The sequence below is a fragment of the Lates calcarifer genome, linkage group LG19 (assembly GCF_001640805.2).
Source record: "Lates calcarifer isolate ASB-BC8 linkage group LG19, TLL_Latcal_v3, whole genome shotgun sequence".
NCBI classification, from domain to species: Eukaryota; Metazoa; Chordata; class Actinopteri; family Centropomidae; genus Lates; species Lates calcarifer.
Genome location: NC_066851.1, coordinates 11,822,356 through 11,843,681, shown reverse-complemented (window position 1 = coordinate 11,843,681; position 21,326 = coordinate 11,822,356). Strand labels below are relative to the sequence as shown.

At 43.9% G+C, this 21,326-nt stretch overlaps 2 protein-coding genes across 4 annotated transcripts in view; one reads left to right on the top strand and one right to left on the bottom strand.

The window, feature by feature from the left end:
* The first annotated feature begins 63 nt into the window (after positions 1 to 63).
* rtn1a (reticulon 1a) lies at positions 64 to 19,975 on the top strand. 3 transcript variants are annotated; one of them, XM_018690024.2, is made up of 9 exons: positions 64 to 465; positions 7,564 to 8,304; positions 8,615 to 9,304; positions 17,334 to 17,541; positions 17,625 to 17,763; positions 17,877 to 17,946; positions 18,208 to 18,254; positions 18,347 to 18,405; positions 19,113 to 19,975. In XM_018690024.2, exons 1-9 carry the CDS (start codon positions 243 to 245, stop codon positions 19,153 to 19,155), a joined length of 2,220 nt encoding a protein of 739 aa, XP_018545540.1. In that variant the 5' UTR covers positions 64 to 242; the 3' UTR covers positions 19,156 to 19,975. The 3 variants fall into 3 exon arrangements, with proteins under 3 accessions (XP_018545540.1, XP_018545541.1, XP_018545543.1); XM_018690025.2 differs by lacking the exons at positions 64 to 465; positions 7,564 to 8,304; positions 8,615 to 9,304 and adding an exon at positions 11,736 to 12,086; XM_018690027.2 differs by lacking the exons at positions 64 to 465; positions 7,564 to 8,304; positions 8,615 to 9,304 and adding an exon at positions 15,348 to 15,505.
* tdrd9 (tudor domain containing 9) overlaps positions 19,426 to 21,326 on the bottom strand; it is an 18,825-nt gene continuing 16,924 nt past the window's right edge. Inside the window, exons 33-35 of the mRNA XM_018690020.2 lie at positions 20,906 to 21,024; positions 20,739 to 20,811; positions 19,426 to 20,617 (exon numbers count right to left, since the gene is read on the bottom strand). Coding sequence (XP_018545536.1) covers positions 20,519 to 20,617; positions 20,739 to 20,811; positions 20,906 to 21,024 — 291 coding nt within the window. The 3' untranslated portion in view covers positions 19,426 to 20,518. The remainder of the gene's footprint in view (positions 20,618 to 20,738; positions 20,812 to 20,905; positions 21,025 to 21,326) is intronic.

Below are 21,326 nucleotides of genomic sequence, written 5' to 3'. Positions count from 1 at the left end.
CCGACCGACCGACCGACCGCTCCGCCTCATCTGTGGCGTCTACAAACCCCAGGCTCAGTTGACAGACGCCAGCCAGGAACCGCATTGTTGTGTGTTTGTCTCCGTCACTCGTCCTAGCGCAAACGCTCATTTACAGTCCAGCCCCGGTGTACGCGGTAGAGGAGGAGAAGAAGAAGAAGAAGAAGAAGAAGAAGAAGCTCGGCGGCTAGTGTATCTTTTGTCCGACAACAGGGGAAAAAAGCATGTCTGCTCAACCCGGTGAGGAGCTAGGCTCGGAAGGGAAGTGGTTCGGGGATGACTATGAGAGGAACGGCCTGTTTGGTAACACACCGACCCGGTTCGACGAGCTACGTGAAGAATTCAAGCCGAGAGGCGGCGAGGCGGAGAGCGACCTGGATCAACAATTTCATCCTTTTCAGGACTACGGGAAAAGGCCTCCCGTTGCTATGGAAACTGCATCTACAGGTAAAGCGGGCGCTTATCGCAGTTTAAGTCTAATTATTTACCAATTTACAGTATTTCTGCCAAATTAGGTTTATTTCCAGGTATTTCAGGTGTAAACACAACCAAGAGAGAAGCAGCCGAGTCCATCTGTGACAGATGTAGCGTAACGACAGACGACCTGTCTGTCAGCTGAGTTAAAACTTCTGGGTTTGAAAACACAGAAACAAAGATGCAAGGGAGTAACTTCCACAGGATGATGGTAAATCAGGCTGTCACAACAGCGATGCTGACAGGACTCATGTTTGACATCTTCAAACTGAATTCTACAGGTTACAGGTTTAATCTGAGGTAAAACATCAAATATGACCCACTGTTTTTCCCACTAGTCTATTTAGTTCTTCGGTTGATGAGACTGGAGACTGTAGGGATGGTTCAGATGCAGCACGCAGTAACAAATAGCCTGTTGAACTTTCAGTGGCCTATAACTGATGGACCAGCTCCCACATCCTGGCCTATATTTATAATAAATACCTGCATTTTTGATATGATGGGGTAGAGGGATGATAAATAGGATTACAGGCCTAAGCCCCCTAGCTTTCATAGCCAGGGACTGGATAAAAAATAACTTAATCCTACAGTTTATAAACAGAGACACACTTCACCAACATATTTCATTAGTCCTTAAGTAAGTCGCATGTGTGATGTAAGATTCCCGCATCCCTGTTTTGGTATAGCTGATGATATTTTTATATTATTGGATGCTGGAGGCTGTGTTTTTGTGGGAACATCATTGCAGACCTCAGTTCTAAGTCCGTCACTCTCCTCAGCACAGCCTCGGCTCATGCTGCTATTTTTAATCCTGAAGAAACAGGGCTCACTATTCGCTTGGCGAGCAAAACTAGAGCCCTGCACTTTCATTCACGAATTCACTGAAAAATTCATGAGATAATGTTTTAAAAAAATCGCCGCCTAGTTTCCTCTCTTTGCTACTCAGGCCTTTCTCATTTCGCTGGCGACTGCTGGTCCAAAACAAGAAAGAAACTGGTCTTTTTTGTATATCTGTGAGGTGCAAGAGCATCATTGACATAAATAAATTGGCCTAATCTTTTGAGACAGAATTAGGAATTAAAACAGAACTCAAACATCCAAAGCTTTAAGTGCTGCAATGGGGGAAGAAGCCATTGCAAAATTGACATAACCTATGAAAGCTAAAATTGATCCTCTTGAAGCAGACTGCATGTAAAATACATGTGAAATGATGAACCGGCTAGTCAGCGTTTTACTTCACTTTTTATAGAAAAAGTAAACAAAGCACATGGTCTACTTTCATAACAGTGTGCCAGACAAGCTCAGACTTGTGTAGGTGCACACAGACAAACACGAGCACACACACATACACACACACACACACAGACTTTGTTTTGATTCTTAACAGAGAAAAGAATAGTTGTCTCTTATTGCAGCAGCTCCCACTGAGCCGTGTCCATAGCAGTGAATTAAATCACTCTGTCACTTATGTTCTTAGAGAGAACAGTGCAGATCTCATCGCATCTCTTAGGGCAGAGAGGACGTTTTCCTCTTGACCAGACATTATGTTCATGTTATAGTCAGTTTAAAATCTCTGTCAAACACATTCACTGCCAATAACTGCTTCTGTACGTCATCACTTTCCCAGTGGATAATAATATTAAAAGTTTCAGAACTTAGATGTTTTTTTTTACTGAAGCCAGAGAAGAAACTTGGCCTTTGAACAGTGCAGGCAGTGAAATAGTATCTCTTCAAGATGTCTAGAATTGCCTCTCTAAGTAATCGATCTGTGCCTGTCCTAAATCTTGTTCACAACAACGATCTACCCACTGGACCCCAATAATGCTGATTTCAGCTGTATTAAATTACCACCGGGCAGAACCTAAGCCTCGGATCACAGGCGGAACAGCACAGCGGAGCATCTTTTATCTTTAAAAGTTTCCCATCCTGTGAAGGTTTCACGAGGCGTGAGATAGAAAGTTGTGGAAGATGTTGCTGCATCATGACCAAGCCTGATGTGCTGTGAAACCCCTGCAGTGGAGTTTGTTTTTAGGAGAGTGTGTCTAATAGCTCTCCCCTGCTCTCTGGCATAGATGAAAACAACTAAGTGCATATTGTACACAAACAGTGACACTGCATTTTGACATCTTTCTTTTTTTTTTCCTCGAGTAGGCTCTTTATAACTCCTCACAGTGCAGTATAACAGTCACCTCATCATGTCCTGACAAAGTCTGCATCAGTCATGAGAAACGTGCTCTCACAATCCAGTCCCTGACAGGTGGATTAGACTCAAGTCTTTCTCCATTTCAGCATATCATCAGCGACAAGGATGAGACAGCATATGTCTGGCTGGGTCTTTTCCATGTCTTTCAGATAGAGAAAGCACTTAGTGGACTCGGCTGGACTGCATAAGCCAGCACAGTGCATTTGTGCCTTTAGTTGGTGAGAGCTCTGCTCCCGTTCCCAGGGGGCCAAGCAGTGCTAGGTCTTTTCAGACTGGATGATAAAGATGCAAGATAATACAGCGGAGGAAGAGGAGGAGGAGGGAAGGAGTAGGGGAGTGGGGGGAGCAGCTTAATGGCGAGAGAGGCGAGGCTGTGATGAGAGGGCCGATAGTTCAAATGGCCAGACTGTCGGGGTACAAAACTGGAAATACAAAGGACTGTCCTTTCCTTCCCAGACACTTTTAGTTTGGCATCTTCCTCTGTCAAAGGACACTTAGATGTCAGTGGTCAGCAGAGCAGCTCCCAGGTGTGAGCCAGTATCTGCATGCACTTCCATTAGCTATTGTGGTTAAAAAATGTGTTGTCCAGCACCTTACATATTTAAATAGTGCTTAACATGTGTACAATATGAACTATTGTGTCTGGGCCTAAGTGCTCATCTTATGTGCCACCTGCCAAGTTTACAGTCTCATTCATCTTCATCTGTCTTCAGGACCAATTAGCTAATGCTAAAGGATAAAAGATAAAAGCTGAGCCCAAAAGGCTCCACTGCAAGGGACGGTAACAATGCATTACTGCTCTCATTGTATTATCAAATCATAATTTGGCTTCTCTTTGATCCCCTGTGTTTACTCTAAAAACAATTAAAGGCCTGCATGTGAAATATGATGCTATGTCCACGATCCTTCTGTCTCAGTACAGCTCTCTAGCCTGTGGCTATGGAGTAATCCCTCAGCAGAGTATTTCAAAACAACCCGTGGGATTAGACCTACTATCAGCAAAGGCACTTACAAACAGCATAGTCCATTTACATCCTGTGTGTAGGTTATTTTGGCCTACACATGCATGCTTTGCTGCCTGCGTTCAAACTCCTCAATCCTAAATTCTGTCTGTACAATGAAAGTGAAATGCCAAAGTCACACTAAGCTGACAGCTTTGACCCAAAGCAGACAGCCTGCTGACACTCAGTCTGGATCCTCCCACATCCTCTTCATTCATCCATAAAGCTCTATCCAAGCAAGAAAAATATGATCGATACAGAGGAAGACAGGTACTGTACGTACCATGGCCTCAGAATCTGAATGAGGACAGATCAGCTTTTATTTAAACTGTGTCTAGATTGATTTATCTTTGACAAAAGTCGCTGGAACAACAACATTTGTCCTGTGTGGCCTCTAGCGATTTTTTTTAAGAACAGTGGATACACTGACGATTCTTACAGTAATTGTGCGTCCTCATTGTCTTGGATCAATGCAGCTCAGAGCAGCTGAATCCCTCAGCACAGCTGTTCTCCTATCGACCCCTGCCAGTAGTTTTGTTGTACCTCAGCCCTCAGCATAGACCGGCTTTGTGCTCTCCGTTTTCCTCTTCTTTACTGACATTAAAGTGGGACAGTTAGTGACTTACATTCATGTATTTGTTGAACCAAGGATATTGTAATCAATACATGATGAACATAATCGTCTAACTAAAGCTTTTAAAGACAGAGACCTTTAAGACATGAAGTGGGTCTTCAGTTAAACTGTGACAAATGAGCAAGGGCCTTAATATAGGAATTTAATATTATACCTCAACGCAGTGGAATCATACTGTAGTTTAGTTCTGTACAGATTAACAATAAAAAGCAAATACTAAAAAATGAAATTAGTTTTTAGTTAGTTAGTTTTTAGTTTTCAGCCTGTGATTTGCCTCTATATTCTCTCAAATAATAAATGTGAAAATTAGCCTTTTTTTTTCATTACGGATTAATTTCTGTTTTTATCTTCCTAAAAAAAGATTTACGCAGCTCCTAGTAAAAAAGAATAATAAAAATAATATAACAATAAAGCTACAACATATTGTTTAACGTCAAAAGCACAGATGGCTTTGAAAGAGGAGCACAGTAAGCATCTTGATGGATTGGTTTCCACAAGGTCACTGGAATGAAAGAGTACTCCTGAAAGGTAACACCACAGTTGAGAGGGTCATGGATGGAGTAAAGGAATCATTACAATGCTGTAGAGTTACAGATGGTTATAACAGTACAGCTGAAATACTGCTGGGACAACACCGATTGAATAGACTGTTCCTTTCAAAGTCAGCCCAGCTTGTTGTTGTCATGAACCAGCAACATCTCATCTGTCTCTGCACTGGACTCAGAGGAAGTGAGATAACATGATGTGATCGAGACTAGCAAATTCAGCTGTGGCTGTCTGTGGCCAGTTTTAAAATTCCTTTGTATTACTTAATTCTTTTTATTCTATCTTGAATAACTGCAATGGATCAGTAAGGCAGAAAAACCCAGAGTGCAGCTCAGTAAACCCTCAAAGTGATAATGTATTCATTTTGCAACTCTGGCTCTTTTGATATTGTCTGTGCTCACATGTTTTTGTCTGTAGCCTGGTAATTAGGAGCCCATGCCTTGGCATAGCACAGATTGTCAGGCTGCATTAGTTTCAGAGCTGCACTGGCTGTACAGAGGACAACAAAAGGACTGCTCCTTCGCAGCACATCCACCAGGACTTATTTGTTTAACTGCACCATACTTTCAGTGACATGATTATGTGGGGTGGCTACAGTGTGAGCCGAGAATTCCTCTGTTGTCACGTCCAATCCCATCTGAGCGGAGCAAAGCATTTGCTTCAGCCTGGTGGGGTCTCCCCCCTCTCCCCCAGCATCTGGGTGCTACACCATATCAGAAAATCAAAATACCCTCAAACGCAACGCATCAACTTTGTCAAGTTATCTGCTCAGAGTGGCTTCTTCCCTCGTGGCTGCTAAAGACAAGCATCCAGCCTCTTAATTGTTGCAGATGCCTTATGCAACTGCTGGCGAGTGTGGCTGTGTTGTTACGTAGAACGGGCTGACAAAGAAAGAGGGGGTGCATTGCCACAGATCAACTCTCTTCACAGTGTAGTGGCTTTGAGTGCTTCCCACATCTGCACGGTAGGTATTTGTACAGTGAATCAGTGAGTGTTAGATTATGATGGTGTTGCCAGGGTGATGGCTGATGGGATCTATACGATGGTAGTAGACTAAGAGGATTACACATCGGTCTACTTTAGCACAGTGCATCAAGGGCATTCATGTCACTGAAATGAACTTGGCTCAACAGCTGTGCCCATCTATTCACATATTGCTTGGATCCATAGGCAGCTCAGATGTTGTTCTACAAGACATTTTTGCTTGTTAAATAGAAAATAACCTGCAGCTCAAAAGCAGCTGGGCCTGGTTTGCTTTTCCTCTATGTCACATCACCCCTCCTCCTGTGTCCCAGCATGGGTGTGTAGTGTTTATGTCATTGTACTGCGGTATGATGTATTGTTAATGACTGAGGGTGCAGCGGCAGGAAGGACAGCAGAAGGAAAGGGCGGTGAGGCCTTTAAGAGGAAGTGAAGGAAGGAACGGGACGTCCTGACCTGTTGGGTCTTCTGTCAGTCAGTCTGCATCCTCCAAAGCTAACCCTAAGGCTGCTATTTTAAATCTTCCCCCTTCATCCAGCCCAGCAGCTGGACCCAGCCTATTTATAGCACCACCGCTGCCCTGGGAGAAGCAGGGCTAGAGAGCAGGAGGAGGAGCTCAGTTTGTGGAAGTGTAAACTCTGACTTGTACACATCACAACAGAAACATTAGATCTCATACAGCGTGTGTTTTTCTGTGTGGGTGCTATTGTTATGGTTGTATATTTTATGTATGAACATGAGGTTATGCATGTTTGTTGTTGGAGTTTAAAGACTTTGACTGGAAGTTGGACATAAAGTCAACAAATCTGAATGCTTCTCTTGACCTTGATTTCTGACCTGATGGTTTAAAATAACATTCCTATCACATCCTCGTCTTCCTGTTTTGCAAGTCATATGTAATGTGAGTGTCTTTATCGTTTCTCTGCAACACTGCAACAAATTATTCAGTAAGATGTTGAGTGATATTTCACAGCAGAGCACACACAAGCGCACATACAGCTGAACACCATCGCTCCATGTCCAGTTTTAATTCTTAAATGTAGTTTAAAACACCAGTAACTATATGAATGTAATCATTATTATTTCAGTATTGTGTGTGTTTAATACCAGCATTCCATTAGCATGCTAATGCGTGTTTTGAAATATTTATTTTATACAATTATCGTTTAACAGTTTTGTTAGCCTAGCCTAGCCAAACTTAAACCATTTAAATGTTGTTAAGCTCAGATGCCAGCTTGCACATATCAAAGTATATTCTTCATATGTTTCATGTTTGTGTGTGTGTTTTCATGACACTTGTGTAATTTGTCAGGGGAGATGCAGGATTAGTGCTTACAGAGCAGAGATGTGCCTGCAGGCAGCCTTTTGCCTGCATGATTTAGAACAGACTCTGGCTGTGGCACTGTGGTTTTTGGGGTCTGAACAATCCCCCTTTGTCCCACACCGGGTACAAGTACCCTCTGTTACTGCTGCCTCACTGATCTGCAGAGCCGTGCACCCAGTCTGACTGTGCTGCTCTCACAGTGCCACAGCCCCTCTCCCTGGCAGCAGCGCTGGCTCAAGCGTAGCCTTGTTTAACTGGATGTTTTCATTAATCAAACAGCTCAGACACAGGCTGATTTGATTTGATCGTGTGACACAGAGAGTGCTGCCATTCCTCCTCAAGTTTCACATCTTTCTCTTTCTCTCTCTGTTGGTTTTTGTAGATGACTCCATGTCGGGCCTGTTCAGGAAGCCTATGAATGATGACGGTGATGTGTACACTTCCCTGCTGTCCAATCAGAGCTTCACATCGGGCCGGGAAGCCTCCTACCTATCAGAAGACTTGAAGCCCTCCAAGCCCTCCACTGGCTCATCTGCCTTGGACCATTTCTCCAGCGACTCCTACAGCTTCGGCTCCAGCACCAAGATGACTTCTGACCTTGTTGATGACATGCCAAAATCTCTGCTGGGCTCAGACAAGACAGAATCCTACAACTACATGGACATCAGCCACGGGGATGAGCGCCACGATCAGCACCAGGGGGCTCAGCACAGCCTGGTGGACACGAGCCTGGCTGGTCGTGACTTGCTGGGAAGCTACATAGACAAGAACCCTGGCAGAGATGAGGAGGATGAGGAGGAAGAGGAAGAGGAGAACCTTGGTCCAGCACTGGGCTCCCATTCCTTTCCCTACGTGGAAGAGCCATCTGATGAAGAGCTGTCAGATTATCGCTCCTACCGAAACCTGGGCGGCACCCCGCAAACAGCCAGCCCGGTGAAGATCACCTTGACCGAGTCCCAGCCTCCTCCAGCTTCCAAGGCTGAGCTGCAGCAACACCCCTCTCCAGTCAGCGGGTCTGAGCGTGAAAACGTACTCAGTGTGGGCTTGCAGGGGGTTCCTACTGTGACACTATCAGAGCCAGAGGATGAGAGCCCTGCTTCCACTCCCAACGCTTCGCCAACACGTAGGCACAGCACACACACACACACACACACCTGTCACATGGTTAGATATAGGAGTAGCTGATATGTATAAAATCCTACATAATGACTATTTAAAGTTTGTTAACATTAGCTAGCATTAGCTGAGTGTACTGCACTGAGCCAGGATGCTTTTTACTGCTTATGATGTCAGCTTTTTGTCTAAGAGGGAGAATGTGTAATTTCTTTTTTCAAATGTAACTCTAGCTTTATGTTATATGTGCACATACTGTATGCCTGTATTTCTAGACTGAATGAACGTTCCCACTTCTCTCTGCATTTCTTTGTGAGCAGAGAAAGAATTCTCTTCCCATGACATATTCAAGGCTGATGCAGCGAAGCCTGCAGCTTCCAAAAGCGGTCCAGGCACAAAGGCCGGCAGCGGGGAGCACGATGGCAGCAGTGCAGAGTCTGGAGACTCAGAGATCGAGCTGGTGTCTGAGGAGCCTCCCAAGGCCAGTAGCAACCCATTTGCCCAGCCGCCTAAAAGCAAGGGCACTTTCAGCCAGCCTAACAACCCGTTTGACAATCCCCCTGTCGCCAAGGGTGGTTTTGGCCTGGCTGGCAACCACGCTCCACCTACAGCCTACAGCATTCTGAGGGAAGAGAGAGAGGCAGAGCTTGACAGTGATCTCTTCATTGAGTCTGCATCAGAAGAGAGCCCAAAGAGAGAGCAGGGCTTCAGTGGCCCCAAACAGGGAGTCAGCCCTCCCTCTCCCCTGGTTCCCAGCGTCGTCCCTCCCCGCAGCACGGCTGAGGCGGCGCCAGCTGAATCCCTGATCACAACAGAAAAGGTCAAGACCCCAGTGAAAACAGAGGAGGATCGCCCCAGCAAGCCCAAGCCCCCAACTGCGGCTGTGCCCCCAGAGGTGCGATTGGAGAAGCCCCATCAGGACGACATGCACAAGAACACCAGTGAGGGCAAAGGAGATCTTGGAAAACCTGCTACATCAATGTTTCTGGAGGGCTTTAACAAACAAAAAGGTTAGTCCTATAAGTTTTGCCTTTCTCCTTTACCCAAAACCTGGTGTTTTCTAAGGGATAAATAGTTTCCCTCTGCACAAAAATATAAGAACAAGTTTTCATACTGATTCACTGTGAAAGTTTCAGGATTTCAGAAAACGTGTCTGTAATCTGTTCATTGTTGCAGTGGTTGCAGCGTGGTTTATAAGCCACTATCATGAGTTTTGGCTTTCCAGAAATATTGCAGTCAGCTCGTGGAACAGGTAGTGTCATGTCTGCAGATGTGTCTTCATGCCCAGTTGAAAGAGATAATGCATGTGCATTTGTGTTTAAAACCTTTCCCATCATACTTACTGATTAAAAAGACTTAAGAGATCACTGACAGCATATTTACTACTTGTGTTTGTTTACCTCCCGGTAGCTACCTGCATGGTGTGCTGTTGCATTGTTTTGTTGACAAGGCTGGGAAAGTAAAAAGGATTGCTGAGAGAGATGGGATGTTCCACTGCTGAGTGTGTACCTCTGTGCCAGGAGTGGGTGGGAGGTGCTTGTGTAGTGCTTTCTTGAAGTCTGCTTCCCCCTGGTGGTATGTTTGGGGAAAAAAGTGGAGAGAGGATGCACTGATTCACATTTATGGCCATGAATTACAATTGAGACTCAACAGCTATTTTGTCTAACCTTCAAACATTACTCTCTGCTTTCAGTGGAAATAGCACAAACTATAAAATAACTAATATTGAGCTCTTTCAGCATCTTGACAGCATCAGGCTTCTTACATCACATTCTGTGATTAGATAAGACAGGCAAGCCAGTCACAGTCAGCAGGAGTTAATGCTGTCTAAGCTGCGCATTTGATGTTGGCATGGGTATTTTGACTTCTATTGGCTGTTCTCTCTGTCCTTGTAAACAGTGGGTTTACATAATCTTCTGATGTCAAAACTGGGGCACACTCCTACTTAAGGGCTTTGAAGGCTACCTCTTAAATTTCACAAAAATCCAGCAGGAAAGAAATTACATGTGAATGAATGTTGTTGTTTACATCAGTTCCTCTGTGGCCTTCAGAGACAGGTGCGTATGTTGCCCAGAACTTACTTTGTGCTACTACTGTTGCACTCCAGTTGAACAGAATGTGACCATTGAGTCCGGTACGTATGTAAATAAACTGTATAATTTTACAAGCTGACATGATATTAATTAATACCAATAGAAAAGGCTCGTCTTGTTTTGTTTACTCAGAGTGTAAGAAGGTTCTGGAAATGCTAAAAAACAGGTCACATGTATTTTTTTATCAACCACTAGAGGACGCAGTGCACCTTCGTCACTGCTGCTCTGTTAAAGACCAGCAGATATTGTTTGCATCAGGCAGTGCAATTCCACACCAGTTGCCATAGCAACAGTGATGGGGGAGCATGTTCAGTCTGGTTTAGAAAAATCTGTTTTTTTCCCCTCTTGGTTGGTATTGGCATTAAAGCCTGTCAAGTCTGCAGTGAGCAGAAGGTGTGAGGTGTGGCAGTCTGCAGGGGGGGAGGACAGAGATGACAAGAACAACGGCTTTGATAGGATTGAGAAATGACGTTAGCCCCAGACTATTGTTTTCTGCTCAGTGCTGACACCACAGTGACTGTGCTGTTTCTTCTGCAATTAGCTTGTGAGCATCCTCTGTTGCTTTTTCAGTCCCAAGTCTTTTATTTTTACAGCTCCGTTTGCATTATAAATATATTCTACGGAGGAAACCATAAAGCACAAACACATCCTGAAGGCACTAAACAAGGAGCAGTGCTGTAATGTGCTGTAATGCACAGTGTCTCGTTATGAATTATTAAAGTACAAGCACTTTGCCTCTTCCTTTATCCGTAGTCATAGTAGAAGCAGCTATTTGAACCCTTAAATATTGTTCTGCGCAAATAAACAATGGAGCTGGATGTTTGCCATATTTTTCCATAGCAACGTGGTCTCAAGTCAAGCCTTCAGAAAATATAGCTATTGCATTCTGCGTGGTGTGGAACATGACATCAGACTTTTAAAAAGGAAGTTATTTTTTGTAGCCTGTATATATGTTTCTCTTATATTGAACAAAAACTAACAAGCTACAAGGAGAGCCTGCACAGCATGCTTGAAAGTATTTGACAATGCATCCTTCAGCTTTGGTGTCTCATCAAAGCATATGTGGGATAACCCTCCCACCACTTGCCCCCCCACTATTACTAGTCTGTTCTGATGCTCTGTTAGGGCTTTTATTGTGAAAGCTAGTGTACCTTCCCTTTCAAAAAAAAAAGGGTTTAGCCTCCAAAGATCCCCACCCACCCTCTTACCCCCCAAAGCTCTTAATCATTGCATGGACGGTTTGCTGCAGCAGCAACTGTGGTGTGGTGTTTACAATTTGAAACCCCCCCCCTCCCCCTCTTCCCCCAGCACACACACACACACACACACACACACACACACACATACACACAGACATACACATACGCACTTTCTCTTGCTCCTTCTGTTCCATCCAGCGCTGCTCCACAGCATCAGTCTGCGTGCTCCGCGAGCCGGCAGCACCTTGGAAACCTTTTCCTCCCTCCCTCCCTTCCTCCCTCTCTGTCATCTTAGCCTCTCTCCTGCATCCTTTTCGACCATTCATGCCTTTCTGGGATGAGTGAGTGAGTCGGTGCTGCCGAAGAGGGAGACAAAGAAGATAACGGAGACCATAAAGAGAAAGGAAGAGAGAGAGCAGGGACATAACTGATCACCAGCATGCAGGCCACTGCAGACGTGACCAAGAAGGAAAGCTCCTGGAGCAGCTGGAAGGGCCAGGGTACTGATGTGTTTTCTGTGTTGACATTGCTCATTGCTCAGTTGTTTGTGTTTTGTGGCTGTGAGAGATGGACTGTTATCTCTGCATGTAGGTTACATATTCATGACACTATAGGTGTGTAGTCTCTTGAATTCGTGGGTGTGTGTGTGTGCTTTACATGTGTACATTTGTCATCTAATTGTATTTATCATGTGTTGGGGAATCAACAGCACTGTTTACCTGCGCCTCCTTTCACACGGACACGCCCTGATGACAGATCCTTTATGCTGCGTGTGTGTGTGTCTGAAAGAAAAAAAAAACACAAAGAGGAGAGGGGGTTAGAGACGCTGGTGGGTGTTTCGGAAAAATAAGTTTATACACACCAGCATGCTGAGAGCCATCTGTTTTGGGTGCATGTTAATATGGATGCCAGTGTTGTGGACTAAGGCGTGTCATTGTTATCGCCCTCCCCACTTTGCAACTGTGCAACGGAGCTGGTTTTATATGGCGTATGCTCTGTTTTTGTGTAATGAGGCAGTCGGAGCATCCGGACAGTACTGACAGACTGTCTCCATGGTAACCAGGGCACACCCATCCTGATTACATCAGCCCTATCTCCTCGGCTGCCATGGCACCTTGCAGAGACTGGGCCAGAGAAGAGTATCCTCCGTCTGTCTGTTTCCATAGCATGGAGAGCTCGTAGAGGGGGCCAGGAGAGAAAATGGCGCCCCTTCCTCCACAGTACTTGAGGTTTATTATCTGCCATCTTTTTTTAGGTTTGTCTAAGCAGTAGAAAGGAAATAGAGTGGTCCTTGTATTGTTTCCCAACAGAGGCCGTCACAGTCACTGATTGTGGATGTACAGCTTTGTAAAAACACCTCCATGACAAACCAGTATTTCACTTTTCTACTGAGTCATTATCCATTTAATTTGGCCTAAATGAATGTCTGAGACTGTGTAACATGATAGCCTATCTGATGGGATATGTCCACATTAGGAACGCATCAGATTAAGCTGAGAGAGTCAGCACAGCAAAGGAATGAAACTGAGCAGATTGATTTTCTGCTCAAAGCTTTGTACATCACCTTGAAGCTATAGGCATTTTTTTGTTTAGTCATTGTCACTGCACATGCACAGTAGAGAGTCTGACTCACTGCCACTGAACTACAGGAATTATCAACAATGATGCAGACATTGTTGACAGTTTAAGTCATACATGAATTGCGTCATGTCCGTATGACTTATTTCAAATAAATCACATTTACAGGAATAAATATGATACATAGCAGGGATTAGATTCTCTAACGCATTTTTTAGGCCAACATATTGCATACTCTCCACTATCAATCGAGTTCTAAGTCACAAAAAGATGGAAATTGTCACAAACCCACACAGATAATTAGATGATTAGATGAAGAACAAACATTCTTCTTAATAATTACTGTATGGCAGCTGCAGAACCAGTCTTACCTTGTTTTATTTAGCAGTTTATTAAATAGAATAAACTACTCTGCTGTGTTATTATGCATATTTAGAGGTGTATACAGTTATGTGCATTTAGGAAGACGCAGATCTTATTTGCTGTTTCCAATCACTATTTGATTGTTTTGTGGCAGAAGTTTGTCTTTGACAGACAAACTTTGGGATAGTTCAGAAAGAGAGGAAATACTTTTGACGTAACAGTATGATTTACTCACTATGAAAGATACTGATGTATGCAGAGAACTATTCAAATTAGTTCAGTGATATAGAAAACACTGTAGGAACCAGAGACTTTTTGGTGCTGTTTTGGTTTAAAGTGTCGAGCCCCATTAGCTGCTGTTCGTTTTTTATTAGCTAAGATAACTTTGTTTAGGAAATCTAGCAAATGCTCACACATCAGTATCAAGTAACTGATACCATCCTCTGTCAAATCTAAAATACTGTATTTCTTTAATAATAAATTTGATATATTCATATCCATCACGACACACCCAGGTCTAAAGTTATCATTGCACAAGTCCAAGTTTCAGTCACTGCAGTCCAAGTCCTTGAATCTCAGCCGTGAGAGACTGTTGGCAGCAGAAGTCCCTTTGCATGTTTGCTCACTCTGGCTGATGGCTTGTTTGAGGCCACAAGGATGTCTTCAGTGATTTAATGAGGTCAGGCTAAACTAGTTTCACTACAGAAAAAGGGGGAGGAGGAATCATATAATTGTCACTGGTGTTAATCATTTGCTCTGATTTTTGCTGGGGATGCGTGTACGTGCTGAATATCAAAGGACAGAGTTACAAAAACAAACAGGGCTCAGCAGGTAGCATCTGGACTTTCTCTGTGCTCTGATTCAACATCCTGTGCTCAGTATTGTGAACCAGGATTTAAGTCCTGAGGGCTGAAGAGGCCCGACATAAAACTGTCATCCATGATGTAGAATTTTTGCTATTGTCAAAACTTGCTGGATTTTCTATATTTGGTGCATGCCTTATTATGAATATTAGGTTATCAAATTTAGACAATTAAAATTATATAATGTTTAAAATAATTAGCAGTTTTATTCATTTAAAGAGACAGAGAACAGACTTGAATTTAGCACTATCTAAGCTTGTAATGTAACTATCAGTTAACGTTTTTTAAGCCCTTTATACACCCTTGCTTTTCCATTTATTGACACAGACTTGACAACTAACATGCTTTGTGTTAAACCTGCCATTGTCCTTTTGTGCTCCACAATAAAGGGAGTGGCTGTCTTCATGTGTGTAGAGACACATTATGTGTCGCTGATTCCCCAGATTCAGAGCAAATGAATCTCTCTCTGTTCCCAAAGGAACGCTCTTCACCCTCCCTCCCTTTTCCTCTTTCGGGCCCCTCCCTACCTCCCTCTCTCCATCACTCAGTGAGTGGTGGGGAGAAAATGGAGCATGGTAACTATGGTAACTGCATCAGGCAGGTGCTCGGCAGATCCTTGCCACCAAAGCATTTTAATGGAGCAGAATATGGCTACAGTCTGTACGTTTTGTTTTTAATTATGCAATTTTACACTAGCCCACTCGTCTGTAGCTACTGAAGTCATATGATGCAATCCTTACACAAACGAAGGACACTGGTTTCATTTTGCATTTTGATACAATGACTTTTATTTGAGTGGCTGCTTGGCAGTCTTTGTCATGTGTCAGCGAGGCTACGCTTAAAAGCCAGGGCATAAAAGGGCTCACAGAGAGAGAGAGTGAGTATTTGTATGTGTGTGTGCTGGATTGCAATGTGGTTCTTTGGCAACCGCACCCCACAGACGTCCCCCCTCCCTCCCTCAGTCCCCCTGCTGAGGCAGATGCTGATTTGCTAGTGTGGCTGTGGCCCCTCCTCTCCTGTGCAGGCGGGGGGGGGGGAAGTCCCCCTTTAGTGCTCTCCTTTTGTCCGTGGATAAAGCAGCTGCCTCTTTCCCTGTTCAGCCATGGGAGCCGCAGGTCAGTACACGCTTCTACTGCACTAGCTAAAGCTTTTCAGTCTGCGTGCAGTCTGTGCAGCACATCACAAGGCACAGTCACTGTCGCCGGTCAACACCTGTCTCTCTCTCTCTCTCTCGCTGGCAGAGCTGTCGGTTGTTGATGCATCTATGTGTTGTTACAGCTGCTGTATGTGCTACCTGTGCCTGTCTGTGTATGTGAGCATCTCCATTCAAATCAGTAGCCACATGGACAGTTTGTCAGTAGTAGCAGCAACAATGGCTTCTGTGGGGAGTGGTGCATGTGCAGCAGCGAGGGCATACAGATCCTGTTTCCACTGTTTCTGAATGAGTAGTGTCTTTGATTTGACAATGGTGGGGGCAGATAGGTACTGTAAGTCACTACTGGTTACTGATAAGAGAAGACAGATTATACATGTGTCATATTACAGCATAGGAACAGTAAGTGTGTGGGTAGCAGAGATAAACTCAGTCACAATGACTCTTCTTTAACCACCCAGGTTTAGCTTGCTTTTTTGGCATCCACAGATGCCTTTTAGTGGAGAGTAAAGATGGCCGTCATCACTATGCTGCTCACAGCCCCATGGCTAAAATTAGAGCAGGCAGGCAGGCGGACAGCTCAGAGAGGAAGAGTAAGTCACCCAAGAGACCTCAGCAGCCATTCTGTCTTCTCCACGAGCACAAAACTTTACATTAACGTACCAGGCGTGCTCATCTCCCCGCATGACATAAAGGATTTCCAGGTGTCGGCACCAACACAAGTGGTAAACCCCAGCAGAGCTGCAGTGGTGGTGGTGGGGGAGGCGGCTGGTTCAGCGGGGGTGAAACAGGCAGCCGACAGTTCTCATGGAAACGGGCCCGTGTTTCCAGCTGACACAGGCGACTGTAATGGTACACTGGGCTAATCCTCAGTTATCACTTCTCTGTCATCCTTGCTAGTGGCTTTGCATTACAGGCCCCACCACCCAAAGAAGACGATGTTAGCATAGAAAGAAAATGGTGCAGCAAGATGTACGAGTGCCTGCAGGCACGCTGGTGCTGTATATTCCAACTGTTTGTTCCTGAGTGAGGTATCCTGTCATTTCTCTGCATTAATGAGACACTGCATTGAAGCGTCGTCATCCTTCATCATCACTGACCACAGAGCTGCTGGTCTGGCCAGGTCACATTGAGCCGTTATCTGTTAACTGCTGATAGTGCTTCTATTTCTGCTGCTGCCTTCACAGAGCAATAGGTCAATCATTAATTCAGTTCTGTGAGCAGCCAGTGCAGGTGTACCCTCAGTGTAACGTGCCTGTTTGTATGTGCTGTATGTGCTGTATGTGCAGTATGTTTGTATACGTATGAGACCAGACCAGGTGTGGCTGACGATAAGTACACGTCAGATGTAAATACGAAGCCTCGCAGTTAGGAAGCACAGACTTTGGGACTTGCAGGACAAGTAAGAGTCGGCTATTGTCTACAGCAAAGTTCGCTCTATATATAGGGGTAAAGAAACCAAACTGACGAATCATCACTCGGACACCTTCACCCCACCTTCCAATTCCACAGCTCTACCTAACTTAATGAAAAGCTAGGTTAGGAAGCTGGGTTAAAACAGGATCACGTGACAGCCGGAGCTCTCTGAGGACGCTGAGTTGTGAACAGCTTCCAGTTATTTGACCCAAATGTGTGGTGTGTAGCGCTCAGCAGCAGTCTTATCCACTTTGAAAAGGATACGGCCATGGATGCCTGGGGCCTACGTGTTAGAAGAGAGAGAGGTCAGGTCATGCTGGTTGTGGGTCCCTAACCCTGTTTGTCCTTGTTCTGTCCTTCCTCCCCCTCCTCAGCGATTGACCTGCTCTACTGGAGGAATGTGAAGCAGTCTGGGGCCGTGTTCAGCAGCGTGCTTCTGCTCCTCTTCTCCCTGACCCAGTTCAGCGTGGTCAGCGTTGGAGCCTACTTAGCCCTGGCAGCTCTCTCTGCCACCATCAGCTTCAGAATCTACAAGTCTGTGCTGCAGGCTGTGCAGAAGACCGATGAGGGGCATCCTTTCAAGTGAGTGAAACAGAGGGTTGATGAGTGTATTTCATTCAAAGGTCTGCGTGTGTATCATGTGTATGTGTTTCTGTTGTTACCAGAGCCTACCTGGAGATGGAAATCGCTCTGTCCCAGGACCAGATTAGTAAATATGCCGACAAAATCCTGCTGTACACCAACACCTGTATGAAGGAGCTCCGCAGGCTGTTCCTCGTGCAAGATCTGGTTGACTCCTTAAAGGTTTGTCTCACTGTCATACCTTCAAAACAAAACCAAAACAATCTGGTAATACATAAAAATACAATCGCAGAAGCTGGTTCATTACATAAAGATATGCATTATGTCTGTTTCAGTTTGCTGTTCTGATGTGGCTGCTGACCTATGTGGGCGCTCTCTTCAACGGCCTGACACTGCTCATCCTAGGTGAGGTCATCCCAACTCACTACGTCTATAACTATCATGTGTGTCATTAATGAGAACAACATGTCCTTATCCCTGTGCCAGAAGCACATTTAATTATTGGACATGTTTACTTCACTGCCGTACAGTATCTGTTTACTTTTCCAGTTTACCTTAGATAAAGTGCAGTGGTCGGGGGCCCCGCTTACACAAACGTGTTCCTGTTTGAACATATTCTCACTGTCAGTCAGAAAGCTTTAACATTACTCTCCCACATCTCCACAGCTGTGGTCTCCATGTTCACCATGCCTGTGGTTTATGAGAAACATCAGGTAGGAATTTTAGCTTCATGATTTCTGAAGTTAACCCTGCTTTGGAAGATGCTGTGCAGTACTTACACCTGCCATTTTCTCTCTGTTTTCAGGCACAGATCGATCAATACGTGGGACTAATACGGACCCAGGTCAACTCTGTGGTGGGGAAGTGAGTGAGACTTTTTGTTCATTTAAGATATATGATCAAAGTATAGCTGCAAGCACCAACTCTGAGCATGCATGAAAACCCTTTTCACATACACAGTGGGACTTTTTACTGGACAGTTTTGACCATAATCTTAATTTTGCAGCACCTTCCTCTTCCTTATTAGCACTGAGGCACATGTATGCAAAGTAATTAACCCTTATAGCTCTAGTGGAGCTGCTCAGTGGCCTACAGGTAAGACTGTAGTTGTACTGAGTGGCCTCCAGGTGTTTTGTATCTATCTGGACAGGTGTGGGCCAGGGGACTGAAAAAGAACATTTATGCTTAATAAACTCACTCTTGCACCAGCTTAAGTTATGTCACACCCCAAAAGATAAAAAGGTCTGGTCTATTTAAATGACTGAAATTGACTTGTTTATATTCACTTCCTCTGTCTTAACATAGAAAATTCAAGAGTGAAGTTTGTCTATAGCGTGTTTGAAGGGTCAGCTGATGCCAAAACATCTGCCTGCAGTTTTTGGACTGACGACTGTGACTTTGCTAATTTTAGTAAAACTTGCCTTGTTGGTTTTATGTACTCCCATAAAAAGAGAGAGTACGAAAAACAGCAGGTGCTTTGCTCCCTAAAAATGAAGCAGAATAAGCACAACTTAATCTAGAGAAAACATCTCGTAAGACACATGGTATTAAAGTTTGTTTTCCCTGCACAGGATCCAGGCGAAGATCCCCGGGGCCAAGAGGAAGGAGGAGTAGACCTGTCTGTCTCACCGTGAAGCTGACAGTCCAGTCCAGCTCAGAGTCAGGCAGCTCGCTCACTGTTGAAGAGCCTGGTCGTCATCTGTGGGGCGTAGTGCTATGTCATCTTGGTGTTCTCTAAAAGCATCCACTGGAGAAGCCTTCACCCTGTCTATAGCAGTCTAAACACTAACACAACACAGTCACAAGTACATAATCCTGTTTCTAGGTAGACAAGTACACAACTTGAAAAACAAAAAAAAGAAACTGACTTTTTTGTGTTGCTTATTATAAAGTGCATGAAGTCGAGCCTTGGGTAAATAATATTTGATATCTTTTGTGCAGTTTTTAAAATCACGCTACATTTTTGCTTTGCAGTGCTTACCACAAACTGTACGGTTTGGCACAAAAAAGCTAAATGCCCACAGACATGTTCTGCTGCCAATGTTAAATACTGCTTCATGTTTCTGAGTTAGCAGTTGGGGCTTCTCTCAGTATATGTCAATATATATAAATATCAAAAATGATTTCCTTTTGGTGTTTCCAAGCACAAATTAATTTAACAGTATGCGTCTTAGATGTGGTAATTGTAGGGTTTTTGCTTTTGTATAACCATAAGGAACAATACACACGCTCATGCTTTAGGTACTGTTGTACAACTACTATGAAGACAAGGAGTATCTGGTGATATTTAGCTTGTTTGAATAACTGTCCAACTTTGTACAATGTTCAACTATACTCTGTAGTTCTTTAGACCCTGGACTCTTTAACTATTTGCACTTACAGTATGTATTTAATTACAAGAATAAGAAAAATAAATGTACCTTGATGTATAACATCTCCTCAGCCACCTTACTGTCGAGTTCACATTCATAAGACAACTTCAGGTTGGAGAGTTGGAAGAGTCTGTGTATGACACCGTGCCTAAGTTTGAGGTGATAACACTCTGGATGGGAGAGTTGGAATGAGCTATAAATACAAGCCAATGAATTCTGGCGCAGGCACACCTCCAGTTGTAGAAGTTTAAAGTGTGAGTGTGTGTGGTGTGTGTGCCTGCTGTAGTGACAAATTTAACTTGACTCTTGGGTCACAATGAGACTATGTTTGAATGAAGACTGATTGACAAGCCTCATCTGTTGCAAACAGCTATTTTTAATGGCTCACTGCTGAAACAATGTTATGACAAGCTATGCAGGAGTCTCATCAATGAACTGTATATTTCTTATTAGCAGCAAACAGAGAATCTAGTCAAAACAACAAGAAGGAAAGAATTGAGGATTTTGCTGATTTTGCTGTTCCACTTCCATTTGAACATAAAAACAAAAAAGTAAAACATATGGTCCTCTGGACTGAACACAAATAAAAGGTTTACAGTGCCTTTTTAGGTGTTGAGGAGAGTGACTGGATGTAGCTGGAAGAGAACAGCCTTTGTCTTTCCTCTTCCAGGCTCCACGATATCCATCCTCAGAGAGGGATCCACCTGCAGGATAAATACAGAAACTTTTTAACACAGAGAACTAAAATGTAATAAAAACCAAACATGTATGAAGAAGGGCTGATGATCAAACGCAAGGTGGCAGAAATGGATGTAGGTAACATACCTGGTTCCATTTCTCCAGTTTTTCAAAGTAAACTGGAGTGACAGCTTCCCTTGGAGGTGACTTGGTGAACAGTCTACAGTATACAATATAAACATAGATTAATAAGAGTGCACACACACTGTCTGAACATTTAAACTCCCATTTCTGTGTGTGTATATTTGTGCAACCTTATGAGGCGGTCCCGACAGTCTTCCTGCAGGCGGCTGATCCTGTCACGTCCCAGATGCAGAGTGCCACTGGGCCCTTCACACACCAGACGGTTTATGGCCACTCGTAAAGCATTTATCTGAAAAAGAAAGAAAACAGAACAAACCCATCAACACACAAAAGAAAATGCTACATCGTGTAATATGGTGTAATTGAAGTATTGTGGTCAAAAGGCAAAAGACCCTGTACTGTAACACACCACTACCATGTACCATGTTCTAAAGTTAATAGCAAATATTATTCTTCACTTTTATTTTAGACATCTATTATTAGCTGTTGAGATGCTGAGATTTAAAAAACATACTGAGAAATCCTATTTAGATTCCATTAATAAATCTGTTCCTAAAAAAACAGTCAAGACCATAAAGTAATAAATAAAAT